The following is a 16,123-nucleotide window of genomic DNA, read 5'->3' as shown; positions in this document are numbered from 1 at the left end:
CACTTCAAAAGCCTATATTTTAAAAGTTTGGCAAGGTACCAACTTTTACAATGGCATGGTTTCTTGTTGAAATGCTCTAGTAAGCAGAACCTGTTTAAGAAGTTTCTGAAGCAGTCCAGAAAGATCCTCACAGGAAAATGCTTTGTTATTCACAAATCAATAAGGAGTGAAAATCATCCTGTTAAAGGTTTTCTAGCTTACAAATAACATCAAAGATGCTCAACCACCAGTACAGTCACAAGTTGCAGTTATTCTGTACTGTTAACCCTATCACTCTTCTGCTTGTGTTGATTTTCACCGGTATGACTGCACACACTTGAGTAAAACCAACTGAGGAGAAGCCGATGTAAAAGCAGATAGAGTTTGTATTCCCCTGTGATGATTGCTAAGAACAGACTACACACAATCAACAACACAACTACTCTTCTAAAGGTGGTCTCAACTCTGGAAACTCAGAAGAATAATGCCATATGAAGGTTCATCCAAATTTGCACACAGTGTCCTACACATTGGAAAGATGAAGATATTTTGAGAATGTGCTGGGTACAGAACAAACTGAATATCATGAGGATCCAATCCAAAGGCTTCCCAAAAGGGTCAGATCAACTATACTTGATTGCTGTACCTTACAGGAATTAAGCTTCTGTAGACTATTGTACATTCAAATAATGTTTTTAGAGAATTCTACCTCTCAAAGTGACTTGGATTTAGTTTCTCAGTAGTCTATCTAGAAAAAACTGCGGTAAACACTAAAAATACAGTCTATTAGTGTTCTATTCCAAGTTGCAAAATAAATTCTTGTGCTTCTCATCCACATGAGAAGCAGAGCCAGCAGTAATGCTGTTACAGCTTCTTCAAAACACATCTTTAAAAGAAGTCACAAAAATATCCTCACATTTTCAATTTACTCAGTCTGATGACAGAAGAGCTGTCAGCATCTCTAACTCCTAGTCAGTACAAGGGATTCTTGCAAAGGCTGAGTACAGAAAACTGCTTTCTAGAAAGTGAAGAGAATAAGATGATCCTGGCAATTAAAATATATTCCAGTGTTCTTTCATTTTACACTAAGACAGACCCCTTCATCTTGATTAGGTAAGTAACCTATGGTCTGCAACTAATGTGTTTCTGATTGAGAGATTAACCATGACTACTGCATAAATCCACAAAAGCACTTTTACTGGAGCAGAATCCTTTTCTGCTCTGGCTAATAGCATTTACAAAAGGATTTTGAGGTGTGGCTCTGCAAATAATATGGGATAGGGATAATTATTTCCTACAAAGACAAGGAAATCAAGTAAATGGATTAAGTCTAATGATTTGTCACCTTTTGGCAAGTACACAGAACTAACTGCAAAGCCTGCAGTTATGAAATGATGTAGTCACCGTTCAGTGAGAACTGAACATTGCTGTTGTAGTATATGATCAGGCTCACACTGGTTCCATCTGCATTTGTCACAAATCATTCCCATCCTTCACATTAAACTGTTTAATATATATAAACGCACACTGGCTGATGTGATTTTCTGCCTGTCAAAAAAAGTCTGTCTTAGCCCACTCATTACACACATTGCATTTTCTGCATTCATTTTTCTCAATATATGTGTTTCTACTTATTGTCTCCAATAACTACACGGGACCAAAACTAGAAAGTACTGTCAGAATGATCTTGAGCATTAATCAATCAGACCTTGTCATTAATAGCACATACAGATTTACAATACTGTATTCATCCGCACCATGAGTACTGCAGAAACTCAAAAAAAACAACCAAACAAAAAAGCTGGTATTGGCCAAGCTATGACAAGTATGCAATGGTCAAGGAACAAACAAGAAATACATAGCATAGTGCTGATTTAATATCTCATTCAAAAGTAGGAAGCCAAGAGGTAAGAACTAGACAATACTGAGCTACTGTATGATTCCAGAAACCACTGAACAGAGATACAAGAAGCTGGAACAGCTTAGCTCATTTCAAAAGACACTAGATTTTTTTTACAGTTGTGCATGAAATGTGACAGAATACAGAGGGAAAGGTTTCACATGAAAATTAGTTATGGGTGTTTTTTCTCATGAGTGAGAAAAGGAGAACAATAAATCTTATTTTATATTTAATCATTCTGGTTACAAAACAGCAAGCAGTAGAATCTTTCTATAGAAATCAGATGGTCTTTTCCTTCAAAGCTATCCCAGACATACAGCAATGCTGCAGAAGTGAATTAAATATTAACGCTTTCCCAGCTTTAGTGAACTCCACTCTTACAAGACAGCCTTTGTCCCAGCCGCAGTTTCTTTAACATCCTACTGGATTCCACAAATAATGTTATGTAAATAGTTTCACAATTTGGCTGATTATACAGGTGAATATAATACCAATTACAACTTTCACATCTCATAAACCAGTAAATATGCAGATTCAGGGCATTTGGACTGTCCTTCAAATGCACCCTATTAAGATACATCTTTTCTGTCTTTTCACTTAACTATTTTCTACCATTATTCCATTATTACTTCTAACAATTTTTTCTGGAAGCCATGCTCTCCGAGATGCTCTTTACAGAATTTTACAAGTCGTTTCATTATGCTGAGCCTTGAATTCCCACATTTAGCTGCACAGACTAGGCTACCAAGGAATCACATTTTTAAATGAAACTTCTTCAAACACCAAAGTGCTTTAATACTAGTAAAGCTTATCCATTCTTTCTATTATCCACTATGTAAAATCTTGTATTGCTTTACTATTACTACTGCTAGATCCACTGAGCTCTTTAAACATGAGATGATCCTTCAGTCTGCGTGAATTCAGAGCGGAAATCCAAGTGTTCCTGCACAGATAAACTCTCACTGTAACACTAAGTAGCAAATTAAGACAACACAGAAAAAACACATGCAGGGACTCAATATTCTACAGCACGTACTTAACACAATGTTCAAACTCCTCAGCCTTTGGGTACATTTACCATTATGTCTACTCATTGACAGAAAATCTCCACCGAAACAAGCTCTTATAACTCCAAATAATGTAATTATACAAACACATGCTTAAGGGACTATACAAGTTTATTATTCATCTTAATATAGGAAAGTGACAAAAGTGACATGCAAGCCTTACCTCCCTATTCCACGACAGCATGCTTTATGGTTGGGTTTTGTTTGGGTTGTTTTGTGGTTGGGGTTTTTTTTTTGCCTTTTTTAGTTTGTTTTTAAACAAAGGAGAGGCATGCCAAGCTCGATGTTTATCACGCAGTATTTGGGCAGTTGAAAGTGAAACTATGGCAAAATTTATACTGTGTGCTGACTGACATCAACCAAGAACTAGGAGTTCAGAAAACTGGTCTCTTACAGAAAAAAAGTACTTTTTTCAACGCAATTCATTAGCTCAAGGTTTAATACACATTCTTCAAACTTTCTAGTTTATGGTTTGTCCACCTTGAGACACATTTAGAAACTATGAATCCAAATCTTTCCTGTTTAGAAAACCACCAGATCCTGTGTACGCCCTCCTGCTTTAGAAGGCTAAAACCAAGCAACTTCCTTTATAAACTCCAAAGGCCATGAACCACATTTCATACAGTAATAAGAGTTCTGTCTCCATCTACTGGTTGAAAACCATCAGGTTCAATAGTTCATAACCACACAAGTGGTCATACTACCAATATATGATGCTTGTTTCAACTGAACAGCACATTGAGTTTCACAGTATTTTTCCTTTAAGTTATTAAAGTAGTAAAACAGCTCAAGGCTTTCAGTGTATTGGCATCTACCCCACCAATCCCTTTTTGGTCCAACAGCTGTACAATTAAAGTTACTTAGCATTATGTAGAACATTATTAAAAATAAATCGGTTTACTGATATTTGGCTTTAGTATGTTACAAATCACAAGTAGCTAACGCACAAGTTTGCTTAAGTGACTGACTTCCGAAAAAAACGAAGACTGGGTGTTAAATGTTTTAATAAGTCTTACTTATTGAATTTAAAGTGGTTAACCATTTTGAACATAAAGTGCAGCCCAGGACAAACAGGAATTTGTTCTTACTGCAGAAAAGTCTAAAAATCTCACTACAGTTGTCTATGGCATGCTTTTCAGCAACTGTCACTGCACAATGAACAATGTTTTCACTATTTGTACGCAAAGTAATCTGTAGACAAGTACATTTGTCTGAGTACTTCGTTACTTTAGCATCCAATGCATAAGCACTCTGCATATATTATTTTAAACTAAACTCTGCACAGACTGTCATATGCTATCACACAACTTCTTTATTTTTGCCTTTCAGATGTTCCTCAAATCTTCACTGGTCTGATTAAATGCAGTTCTCCACTCACCTTGTAGAGTTGTTTAGTTTTCAGTTGTTGGTTTTGTGGGTTTGGGTTTGTTTGGGGTTTTGTTGTTGTTTGGTTTTTTTGTTGTTGGGTTTGTCTGGTTTTTTAAACCAGCAGTAATTCAATAAATTTTCCTTGTTTAATTTTACAGTTTAAAGATGTCCAACAGGATGACTGCATTTTCAATTGATTTCTTTAGTACAGTCTCATTCCAATAATTCAGATTACTCTAACAATTGCTCCTTCCTAGTCAGCACAGACAGAATTTCAAATACTGATGTCACAGGTACAGTAATTTAAAGATAGGAATACACTATCATTGCAATAATGCCTTAGGTGGATATTTTAACTTTAATAAAATAATGAACATAACCATCTGCATACATATACATAGATAAACTCTTAAGATAACAGTAGTATTTCTATAAATGTTATTGTACTTTACACTATTAAACCTTTTCATTTATATAGGTTTATTGTTTGGCTAATAATGCACTGAAGAAGTGCACAAGTATTGTACAGCAAACCTTTTCTAACGGTATTATTTATTCAATATTAATGCTTTGAAAAAGTTAGACACCAATGAGGTTTATATTAATTAAAAAAGTATTTCAGTTATTGAAATGGTGGTCTAGTTATTGTTTAGGTATCTTTTCTTTCTCCATTTTTACATCACAGACTTGTATGAAAACTGAACTGTGGGATTTTGTTTTATATGTAGATATTTCGTCTTGATCAAAGTCTTAACCCTTCAATGCATCCTTCATTAATGAACTGTGGTATAGTAAGTTTCTAATCTTATATAAAGCATTAACAACAATGATCAGATTAACACAGAAGGGGATATTTTCCTGTTAGCATACTAAGCAAAGATGTCAGGGAAAACAAAACCCAAGCAAGTTTGTCTGAAGGGCATGCTTGCCCATATAGCTACATGCTAAGAATTTTCAAAATGCAGTAAGTGACCTATTGGAAATATTTTCCTGCAATTATGCTCAAGCTTGGAATCGAGTTTGGCTTCAGGAAGAAAAGCTATTCTGATCAAATCTAACATCCAGTGTGAGACTTTAAAAAGAGATACAGTTTACAGTATGCAGACTTTACTGTTGCAAACCTGTGAGATATACAGAATACGCACTGATAAAAATATGTCCCAAGTGAAGAATTCTAAGCTATGGAGAGCTGAGTTTGCCAAGGTTACATGGCCTTCCATTTCTCAGAAGAAAAAAAAGAAGCCTCTACATGCACACAACACAGCACGAGACCATGCTAAGAATGAAACGAAACCAACCTTGCTGTTAGGCCCCGATGACAGCTGTCTCAAAATAAATAAAAAAGGTTTCAAATAAGTGACAACTAGAATTAGCTTTCATTAAGCTTTTACTTTTTTTAATAACAGAATCAACTATAACTGAGTTCAGTAAATGAACATATGCTAAATGCTGTATTTTATTAAGCTGAAAATCAACTTCAAGTCTACTACTAAGATACCTGGCAATGAACTTTCAGAACTCCCCAAAATTTACATTAAACATTGCAAAAAACTGCTTGAAGTACACAAGAAAACAGCTATGAACCTGACTGAAGTGCTACTTAGAATAAACACAAAAAAAACCACTTAAGGCACTATAAACTAAGTACAGCAGGGGCTAGAGTTTTTCCAAGATATACGATTTTAAATTGGGCTGAACTAGTCCACAGGTACTCTATATAAAAAAAATGTTTTAAATCTATTAAGATCACAACCTACTTCTACAATGATGTGAAGTTACATATGAAAATATACCTACCATAAACAGCACTGAATCAATTTCATGTGTTGGTTATCAAAACTAAGTGCTGGTCTCTCCTTTGAGGTATGTTTGTTAATTTAGCTATACTATTAATTTGTAATCAGTCTCTTTACTGATTACATGTGGATATGTGGATTTGGCTGACAGCATAGAAGGAAAAAGAAAAATCAGGATTTACTCACCAAGGAGGAATCCCTGTGACACCACATTCCATCCTATAAAGGAAGTGAAAGTGCTCTTCCCTTCGGTCTGATTTACAAGAAAGAAAGAGAGAGAAGGTTGTAATGTTGCTACACTATGCACTGTTATGGAAAGGAGAAAGGAGTACTTGATCTGAGAGTTTACTACAGAAAATACTGAATGCACCTGCCTTTTTTTGGTTGATACAAAGCCACACGTTTTGGTGGACAGGTGCACTATTTTCTCAATGAATTTAAATACATAAACTTCCTGTTGTCTGGTTAACAGTTATAGCTCCTAGCAAAAAAAAAGCTTGGGAATAAGTGTACAACAGAGGTTCAAATTAATTTAATAACCTGATAATATGAACAAAGAAATAATGTCCATAATAAGAACACCAGTATGTATGTTTGTTTGGGGCTTTTTTCCTGAGATGCTTTCTTCCTACAGTTTCTTTCTTGAAGGAATGCTGTTGAATTTATTTCCTACTGAGAAGTGTGAATCTATGATTTCACAGGAGGGCAATGGGAATTTTAAGAGGTACATATAATATGACTGAAGTTAATTACATTATTGCTGACAGGACCTAAATTAACTTATTTCAGGGAGAAGAGAGCAGAGTAAAAAACCCACAGAACACACATATGTAATCTGTATCTGTTTCCACACAGAAAATATTTAAAGATTTCATCAATCAATCTTCATATATAAGAAGATTCATAATCTACTTCTGTGTTTTCTTAGGAAAGCTAGAATTTTGGAGGAAAAAGTCTCACTTTCCATAACAAGTCCTTACTTTCTTTGTGGACAAGCTGTGGAATGCCTTTAATTGTTATTAAACTGGGAGTCCCAGAGTTTCATTAACATACGATCTTGGCTTTCATATCATGGTGTTTTTCAAGTAATAGCTCAGAAAAGCATTTCCACATTCCCACAAAAGCTTTTACTGGTGTGCAATAATTTTCAAGAAAAACAAAAAGTCAGCTCTATAAAAGTGTTTCAAAACCAGCAGAGATATTAATCTGCCCAGAATCTCTGGGTCTGAGGTGTTAATTAAAAAAAGGTGTCCGAATTGTAAAAGGAAACCATACCTTTCAACCACAGGTAGAGTTAGTTTAGGAACCTATCATCAAGAGCTGTAATTCTGAAGAGAACTCCACCAGGCCTACTTCTCTCTCTACCTTAGATTCATCGTTCCAGCTAAGTATGTGCTTTTACATTGTCAAGAAGTATTTTAATAAAATGAGAGTAGTTTATAAGATTCAAAGAAAATAATTTAGGAAACTTCCTTCCATAATTTGGAAGAAATACAGCAGAGCTGATTTTTTTTTTTGCCATAATTTCAGATTATGTAATTTAATTCTCAAGTGTTTGTTAATTTTTTTAAGATCACCCTACTATTTACAGAGTACAGCAGTAATGAAGTTGCACCTGCCAAAATCACCACAATCTGATGATTCAGCCAGTTTGACCAAGCAACTTAACCAGAAGTTTACTTAATGACAGAATTTTGTATTCTTCTGACTGCAGTTTTCAAAGTTTTAGAGTCTCTCTAAAATAGCTATTTTAACAGCAATATGGCTCTGACAAATACCCAGAGCTAAATTTATTCAAAAGAAAGGATCAAGTGATGAGGAATGACAACTTGGCAGTCAAACTGAAGCACTTACACCGTCTAGGCAGAAAAGGAAACAAATTTCTAAGATACATTACTTTGTGGTCCCTTTCAGAGCTCTGTAAAAACGGAATATTAAAACATGTGGGAGAGGCTATAAAGCCCTCCCCCAACATTTAAGCACTGCACACAATACCATTGACAGGAATTAGCCCATTTTATGTAGGCTGTGATTTTATTGTTTTAAAGAAATGAAGGGTAATATAATCTTTTCTACACAGAAAAGAGCAGAGAGTTATGAGGAAATAAATGAACTGAAGAGCAGAACACTCACTGCTCAATCACTTCACTCATATGTTGAGAAAAAGTCAAGATGAAGGGAGGAGCACTTTTATTTACTACACAGAATGGAATATGATGTGGCAGGTTCAAGTAACTAGTCATGTCTCTCAACACATACTTGACATTTGTGAGGAGGAACAAGCTAAAAGATAAACAGCCACCTGCTTTGTACCTTTTATAATTACAGATGTTTCACCGATTGAACTCTATTTTGTCACAATCACATAAAAATATATTTCCTGAGCTAGAAGAAAACCCCAAATATTTTTTGGCATAACAAATCAAATCAGCATAACTAGAAAACCAAGATAAATCTCCAAAAGCAAAGCATAGGCTCTGTTTGTTTGGAAATAAGAATCATTATATCTGAAAGAGTTCCATTACATGCTATAAACATGAATTGTGAACCATTCAATAAAAAGCCACCAAGTTTAAAACATCAATGAATTAGACAAATCCTCAAGTAGTGATCAAGTGAAGAGATTCTAGGGAAATTAATTCCACAACCATTTGAGGAAACTGTGACAAAAGAAACTGCTTCAGGAGTTATTACAAAAACAAAGCCTCTTCACTCAAGATCTCACTTTCACTGCATCTTACCTGGTAACACTGTAAAGTTAACATAGTCAAGTTGAATAGATTAAACTGGATTCTATCCTGTCTTACACACTAAAAATACTGTCATGTAAGCAGACTAAGTTTTAACATTGCAGGCGTGTGTACATATATACACACGTGTGAGTGTGTATGGTATTTTCAATGTTGCTTTCTTCAGTACATTGAACAAAAACCCAAAACCAGCAAATGGTCTCAAATTTTCATCATAATTTCAGAAGAGCAGAAAACTTGTTTGTCAAAACAAAATCCAAGTTTATAAACAAGGAAGAACACTTTTTAAATAGAAAAAAGTAGTAAGATCCAAATGATAGATTAAAATCCATTATGTTAACCTGAATTTTAATATTTTTGCAATAGCACCCATACAGATATTTGCAAATAGGCACAGAATTTGACTTGTCATCAGGTTAAGACTAAATAGCTGTCATATTTTTTATAAAGCAAGGAAAATCTTTTAACATAAAGTCTGAGATTCAGTTTAAAATTAACAGCACAATAAAATATTAAAGGCTGCCACCTAGTGTCTATGTTAAGCATCACTCCAGTATAAACATTCAGTTTAAGGCTATAATCTAACACAACTGGACGAGCATTTGCTCTAATCAGAACATATATTCTAAACTGTACATCTAAAAGCACTCTACATATAAAAGACTATTAATAATGCAAATGCAAGAAACTCAAATTTAAAAAATTAAAACAGCTACCATAAATTAAATTAAAGTTTGGGGAAATCCAGAATGAAAACCCTGAGGTCCTTATTTATTCGAGGAAAAATTACAACATCAATACAAATACTCCTTTTCTTTTAGGCCACATTTAAGGTTTACATAATCAGCTTTACCATGAGGTAGCAACTTTTACCAAAGCAATTAATTCTATCCAGTTTTTGATGCCTATGCCAGACAGGCAAACCAAAATTCCTATGTATTAGCAACTTCTTCTTAGTATTGTTCTGAACAAAAAAGCAAAAGGTTAAGAACTAAAATTTCTTAATATTGTTCTGATTAGTTAGTCCTGTGTAAGTACTAATATTTTTTGAAGGAAATAAAGTAATACATTTTATACATGGATCATTTGGGCAAACTTTTGTTGTAAAAAAACAAACTTTTGTTTCAAGATCAAAGAGTCTGTCAAAAGACATGAGCCAAGTCATTAACTCAAGTCTAAGAATCTTAAAGCACTGTTCAAATAGATGTTAGTTAAAAGAACAAAACTACAGGGTAAGGTTACATCTCTGTCCTTTACTAACCTGAATATGCCTAAGTGGTGCTGTTACCAAACTGTTGTGTCTGAAGGAAACAATGATGACAGTTAGTGACTGGTGGCAAAGCTTAAAGACCCGTTCCCCCCCACCCCTTTTCCTGTGGCTAGTTTAGACCAAAACTTCTGTTTTACAGTGGGAAAAGTCATTAGTAGTTCCAATGGCACTGAAAAGACCATAAAATTAAGCACAAACATAAATAGAGAAATATTACTTAAGGGTACCAACACCTTTCTCTTGAATCAACTTACCGTAAGCCATAGCAAGGCAAAGTGATGAACCGGAACATTGCCAGAAAAACTCTCAAAGGAAGCAGGGTGAATACATACAGAAAAGCATCCAGGCACAAAAAGATTCCAAAAAACATCAGCTAAATTACAAAAATAAAACAGAAGTATGTTAGTAGTTTATAAAGAATTATATTATGAAAAATATATTTACATAAGACTAACCAAATAAGCACAATACTCTCACTTGTTCAATCAGCTGAATTCTATGAAAAATAACATGCTATGCACTTGGCAGTCTATTACACAAAAATTCTGCACCACAAGGTCCAAGCAGCAAGGCTTCTGCAGACTTCCATGGCTCGCCAAACTCGGTCTTTATTGACTAGAGGAATTGTACTTGGATATAACTGTAGTTCATTTTCCAACAGTGACTTCCCTCTAAGGTTACAGAAGTTAACGTTTTTAACCTCAGAAAAAAATGTAGAGCTGTGTGTACATGTGTCCATCCATTTTCTGCCTATACCCTTTTTAATATGCTTTTTTTCCCCAGATTTTTTTCTAACCTTGGTTTTCTATTGCACAACTAATTATAGCTGTGGTAGCTCTTCAGAGAATATCCACCTTTTTCATATGAAGACTACTATAAAATATGAAGAAGTAAACTTCCAGTTGCCATCAGTTTAAATGCTTTATCCTTAATTTACAGAAACAGTTGAAGCCATTTCATTATAGACACAAGCCAAGCAACTCTATGATAATTAAACTAGACTTAAACTCTACAATTAGAAACCTCTTATACACCAGACTCTCCCCACATGACATTCCTCCTTTATCTGCTCTCCGAATGTATCTAAGATTTAGAATGAGACTCTAGGTATATGCTTTCATGCCTCTGTCAGATCAGACACTAGCGATTTTTCCTGCAAGGAAGATCATGTAAAAAGGCAAGCTTAACTGGCTACACAACTAAGACTGGCAACATCTAAGCAGGCCTCGACATCCATGACATATGCATTTAGAGGCGAAAGTTGTATGTATTGCTGATGGGAAAGGAAGACACTGGCTAGGGAGTGGGAGTAAACCAAAGCACAAGTAAATGATCATTGTAAAGCCTCCCACAATCTCTTTGCCTATCAAAACAGCTTCTTTGTCAGCTTGTGCAACAGCCAGGTCAATGTCCAATGAGTTAATGTCACTGATATGTATGTTTCTCCCACTCTTACTCCTCATGCACCCTTGTAACTTTGAAAGCAATCCTACAGCTTGTTTTCCTGCCTATAGTAAACTACCTGCAAGCCACATAAGATGACTGATGCAGCCGTAAGAGCACTGCTATCATCTCTAAGCTCTTGCTTTCCTTTATAACACTATTTTTACCAATTGTGCAGTCTGTATTTCAATACCATCACGACATTAAGCTCTCTTCCCTGATATTCACTCATTCTCATCTTTGTACCATTTTCTCAAATTTCGGCAGAGAGTTATCATTCAAAACTCAGGAGCCGTGCTTACCAATAACAGACACATTTATGCGTTGCATTTTAATATGCCATAAAGTTACATATTTCTTTGCTAACTTGTAAACCAGGTGCCGAATATCCAAGCACCGAGGATGACTAGAGCAGAACACGCCTTTTTTTTAAAAAAAAAACTCTTTAACCCAAGCTAAATAGAAAAATGGCCTGTCAGTTTGCCCCTGTATTCTTTAAGGGCATCTATATAACTAGAAAACAATTCTGCATTTTCTTTTTGATTCATACAGACTTTTTCTCTGCCTGAGCATAAACACATTTTTTCCCATTCTCTAAGCTTACATTAATATTTGCAATTGTTTGATGTCCTCATTTTCCTAATTCTTTACATGTCACTTGCACACTTGGATGCACCCACTGAAATACAAATGGCACTGAACTTTCCACTCATTTCTGTAAACCTTATTTTTGCTGCTACATTCCAGATACTGAGGAGCTAACAGAAAAGCTTATAGAGAGAGCTTTTCCATCATCATACTGGTATTTTAGCAAAAACACACAAAGTTTAATTTTGAGAATATGTGAGGTTGTACGAAGCTCACCGCTGTAACCAGCCAGTACCTTTCACTGATACAGGGCAATCCCAAATACAGGCTGGGTGGAAAATTAATTGAGAGCAGGCCTGAGGTACAGAACTTAGGGGCACTGGTTGATGAGAAGCTCAACATGACCCAGAAATGTGCGCTTGCAGCCCAGAAAGCCAACCCTGTCCTGGGCTGCATCAAAAGCAGTGTGGCCAGCAGGTCAGGGGAGGTGATTCTCTCCCTCTACTCTGGTGAGACCCCACCTGGAGTAGTGTGCCCAACTCTAGGGGCCCAAGATAAGGACATGGACCTGTTGGAGTGAGTCCAGAGGAAGGCCACAAAGATGATGCGAGGGCTGGAGCACCTCTCCTATGAAGACAGGCTGAGAGAGTTGGGGTTGTTCAGCCTGGAGAAGAGAAGGTTCTGCAGAAGCCTTACAGCAGCCTCCCAGTACCCGAAGGGGGGCCTACAGGAAAGCTGGAGAGGGACTTTTTACAAGGGCATGTAGTGATAGGACAAGGGGTGATGGCTTTAAACTGAAAGAGGGTAGATTTAGATTAGATTATAAGGAAGAAATTCTGCATTATGAGGGTGATGAGGCACTGGAACATGTTGCCCAGAGAGGTGGCAGATACCCCATCCCTGGAAGTGCTGAAGGCCAGGCTGGATGGGGCTTTGAGCAACCTGGTCTAGTGGAAGGTGTCCCCGCCTGTGGCAGGGGGTTAGAACTAAATGATCTTTAAGGTCCCTCCCAACCCAAACCATTCTATGATTCCATGACAAGTGTTCCCTTAAGACAGCAGGAATAGAGACTACCTTTTCATTTAACAGAAATAATCCATTACAATTAAGAGCTTCCAGTGAAACTGCACAAAAAGCTGGAGTGGAAGTAGCATTTATATTACAAATTATCTGGCTTCTCTAAATAAAAAAAAGCAGTATTCAGAACAACAACAAAAAATACTACCCTTTTAACATCATACCCCACTCTAAAAATATGTATGTGTAGTAAGTGCATGTTAAAGAACATCTCCTAAGATTAGGTTTTGATAAATTTATTCCAGTTTATTCTCACTCTACCTGATTATAATTACTAGTCTAATTATACTATTAGGTAGTAAACAATACAGGTCATTGAGGAAATTCTTCTCTTCCTTTCCTAGTGTCTCAGATGCTTTATTTCAATTTAGCAGACTTTTGAATCACACAGGCAAGTGATTCCTGCAATAGGTGATGATCAGAACACTATTTAGTTTGCTTTCTAGGTGCTCATCAGCATACCTTTTCGATTTTTTCAACAAGTATGACTCAACTTGATACTGCTAGTATGTATACTAACCTGGACTAAGCCTATGCAAAGAAGTAACAAATTTATTTCATAATCTCTTTACAGAGATAACTATCACTTAAAATCTATCAGCTTATTATTCAGTTTCATATTCTTTCATATTCAAATTATATACTGAAGTTCGATTTACCATGCAAAACCCATTGATTTCACCACTTACAGCATCAACCTTATTTATAAAAGACTGTTGGCCTTCACTTGTTCTCACACACGAAGTTTTATTGGGAATCTATGTTGATCCTTCAGAATAATTTCTGTGGCTTGGAGATGGCACATAATAGTCTACATAATTACAATGAAGATGATGTAGAACTGCTATATTGTTCAACTGAGACTCTTCCCTAACTGGAATATTCTGTTGTAAACTGGATTGGGTAAACAGTGAGGATCTGAAGACACCACGCCTGGAGATATTCAAAGCCCTGTTGGAGCCGGTCCTCAGCAACCTGTTGCAGGTGACGCAGATTTAAGCAAGGGCTTGGACTACATAATCTCCAGAGGTCCACCCCAATCTCATCCATACTGTGATTTTCTGCAGTAACTGGCTGGGAATTTAGTTTTGTAAAATCAGGCCTCATCATGGTCCAAGCATGAATTTAATGATACCAGAGGGGGAACCAGAGTGCTGCTGACAAAGTGTAAACTACTCTCCCTCCCTTCTCCACTGTTCTTTCATCTTTCTACCCCTACTCCAAGCTATACAGCTGCCCTTCTGCCCTTCTGTGTAGGCTCTGGATTCTCAAGAATATCAGCTGAGCAATTCAGCTCACTATCCTAGCAAAGAACAAACAGAGCAAGAAAAGTGAAGCATTCACTATGAAATTATGAGCTGATTTAACCCTTGAGAACAGTCCAACAAGTACTACCGCTCATGCACCACGCAGCATGCATACGGCAGGAGACTGAAGTGGGAGGAACAGTGAAACAAGACTCTTCCTTCAACGTAAGTTAGAGTTAGATTGATTTAGCCCTACCGTGTAACTTCATCCCTACAGGTTTTGGGAATTTTAGCAATATTACTTTTAATGTTATCATTACATTGCAGCCTTATTACCAATGTTGCCTTACTCCACATCCATGAGCATATTCCTGCTGCCTCCCAAATCTAACACCCTCTCCTATGGGGTTTAAAAATGGATAAGCAAGAATAAAACTCTTCTACATTACAGCACTGGAACTGGCTCACTGCAGGGCCAGAATTCTATCTAAGCTGACATAAAGGAGGCAACAGGAATGCCTCAGGAAGGTCCACAGCACTGGGATAGAGAGGGAAGATGTAGTAAAACAGGGGCAAGAAGCAAAACAGAAGGCTATGAAAATTAAGTCAAAAACCTTAGACAGAAACTTATCCATCACCATATTCTTAACAGACTGAAATCTTCCCACCCTCAAAACACTTTAGACTGAAAACACCTTCAAAACAATTTTTTTTTTAAATGTAAAATTACGTTCTACTGTAAGAAGTTTTCTTTTGCTTGACTATTCCTTTAAGGATCAGTGACATCTTTACATTTGAATTAATTTGTCATCATCAATGGACTTGAAAGTTAGTTTTGTCCATCTCTGCTAATAACATCAAGTGACCATGAGCTGCCAGCAGCAAGCAAGCATAGGCAAGAAAATCCGAAACAAATGTTTAAGTTACTGACACTGAAAATTAATCATTATAAATGTTTAAATCTCTTTAGTAGAAGTGTTTGAAAAAATATTGTTTCAAATAATTTAATACAACAGATTACACCTCTAAATTGACACAAATATAATTAATACTTCACCTTTTCCAGTTCTTTTGGTATCCGCATGCATGTGTATACTCTCTCTCTCCGCTCTGTGTATTTTGCTTCATTGTGTTCCAGGAAGTAACCTCTTGTTAGCTCAGCACTGATGAATCTCAGCAATGAAAGATCTACATTTGGAAACATACATAAGCAGAAGACACTTCAGGCATGACTTCCAAAGAATGAGAAGACTGCTATGCTTTTGTTACTTGCTACATGCTTCGTTTACATCACATCTAACCCAAAAAGTTTCTGTTGACAGTAACCAGAACATCAAATAACTTGGTACGGAAGGAGCTGTATGAGAAGAAAGTCCTATGCTTTCCCATCCCCCCATCGCCTTCTAAGAAACAAAACAAGCTAAAACAATTTTTTTTAATCAGACTTCATCCCACTTCTCCAAAACATGACTCAAAGCAGCTACACTGAACACTCTATCCTGAGCAGATCTAATCTGTAACATACTGACAGTCCTCCTAAATTTACTAAGCTCTAGTTTAGACTTTTAAAAAGCTATTTTCTCTCTCAGCAACACTAGCAACTTGTTCTTTATTTTAAAGAACAACTTTCTGTAAGAT

General features: G+C 36.2%; 1 protein-coding gene across 7 annotated transcripts in view; it reads right to left on the bottom strand.

Annotated features, from left to right (window-relative positions):
* TAPT1 (transmembrane anterior posterior transformation 1) overlaps window positions 1–16,123 on the bottom strand; it is a 53,295-nt gene that overhangs the window by 31,059 nt on the left and 6,113 nt on the right. For 5 of the 7 annotated variants that reach the window (XM_075091800.1, XM_075091797.1, XM_075091801.1 and 2 more), the window contains exons 2-3: window positions 15,543–15,673; window positions 10,385–10,503 (exon numbers count right to left, since the gene is read on the bottom strand). In XM_075091800.1, coding sequence (XP_074947901.1) covers window positions 10,385–10,503; window positions 15,543–15,569 — 146 coding nt within the window. In that variant the 5' untranslated portion in view covers window positions 15,570–15,673. Of the gene's footprint in view, window positions 1–5,612; window positions 5,637–6,296; window positions 6,364–10,384; window positions 10,504–15,542; window positions 15,674–16,123 lie in introns of those variants that run through there. The other 2 variants (XM_075091804.1, XM_075091802.1) reach the window with 2 other exon arrangements.

This window comes from Phalacrocorax aristotelis, chromosome 4 (genome assembly GCF_949628215.1).
Source record: "Phalacrocorax aristotelis chromosome 4, bGulAri2.1, whole genome shotgun sequence".
NCBI lineage: Eukaryota > Metazoa > Chordata > Aves > Suliformes > Phalacrocoracidae > Phalacrocorax > Phalacrocorax aristotelis.
Note: the sequence above shows the minus strand (reverse complement) of the source record. Positions and strands in the feature narration are given on the sequence as shown.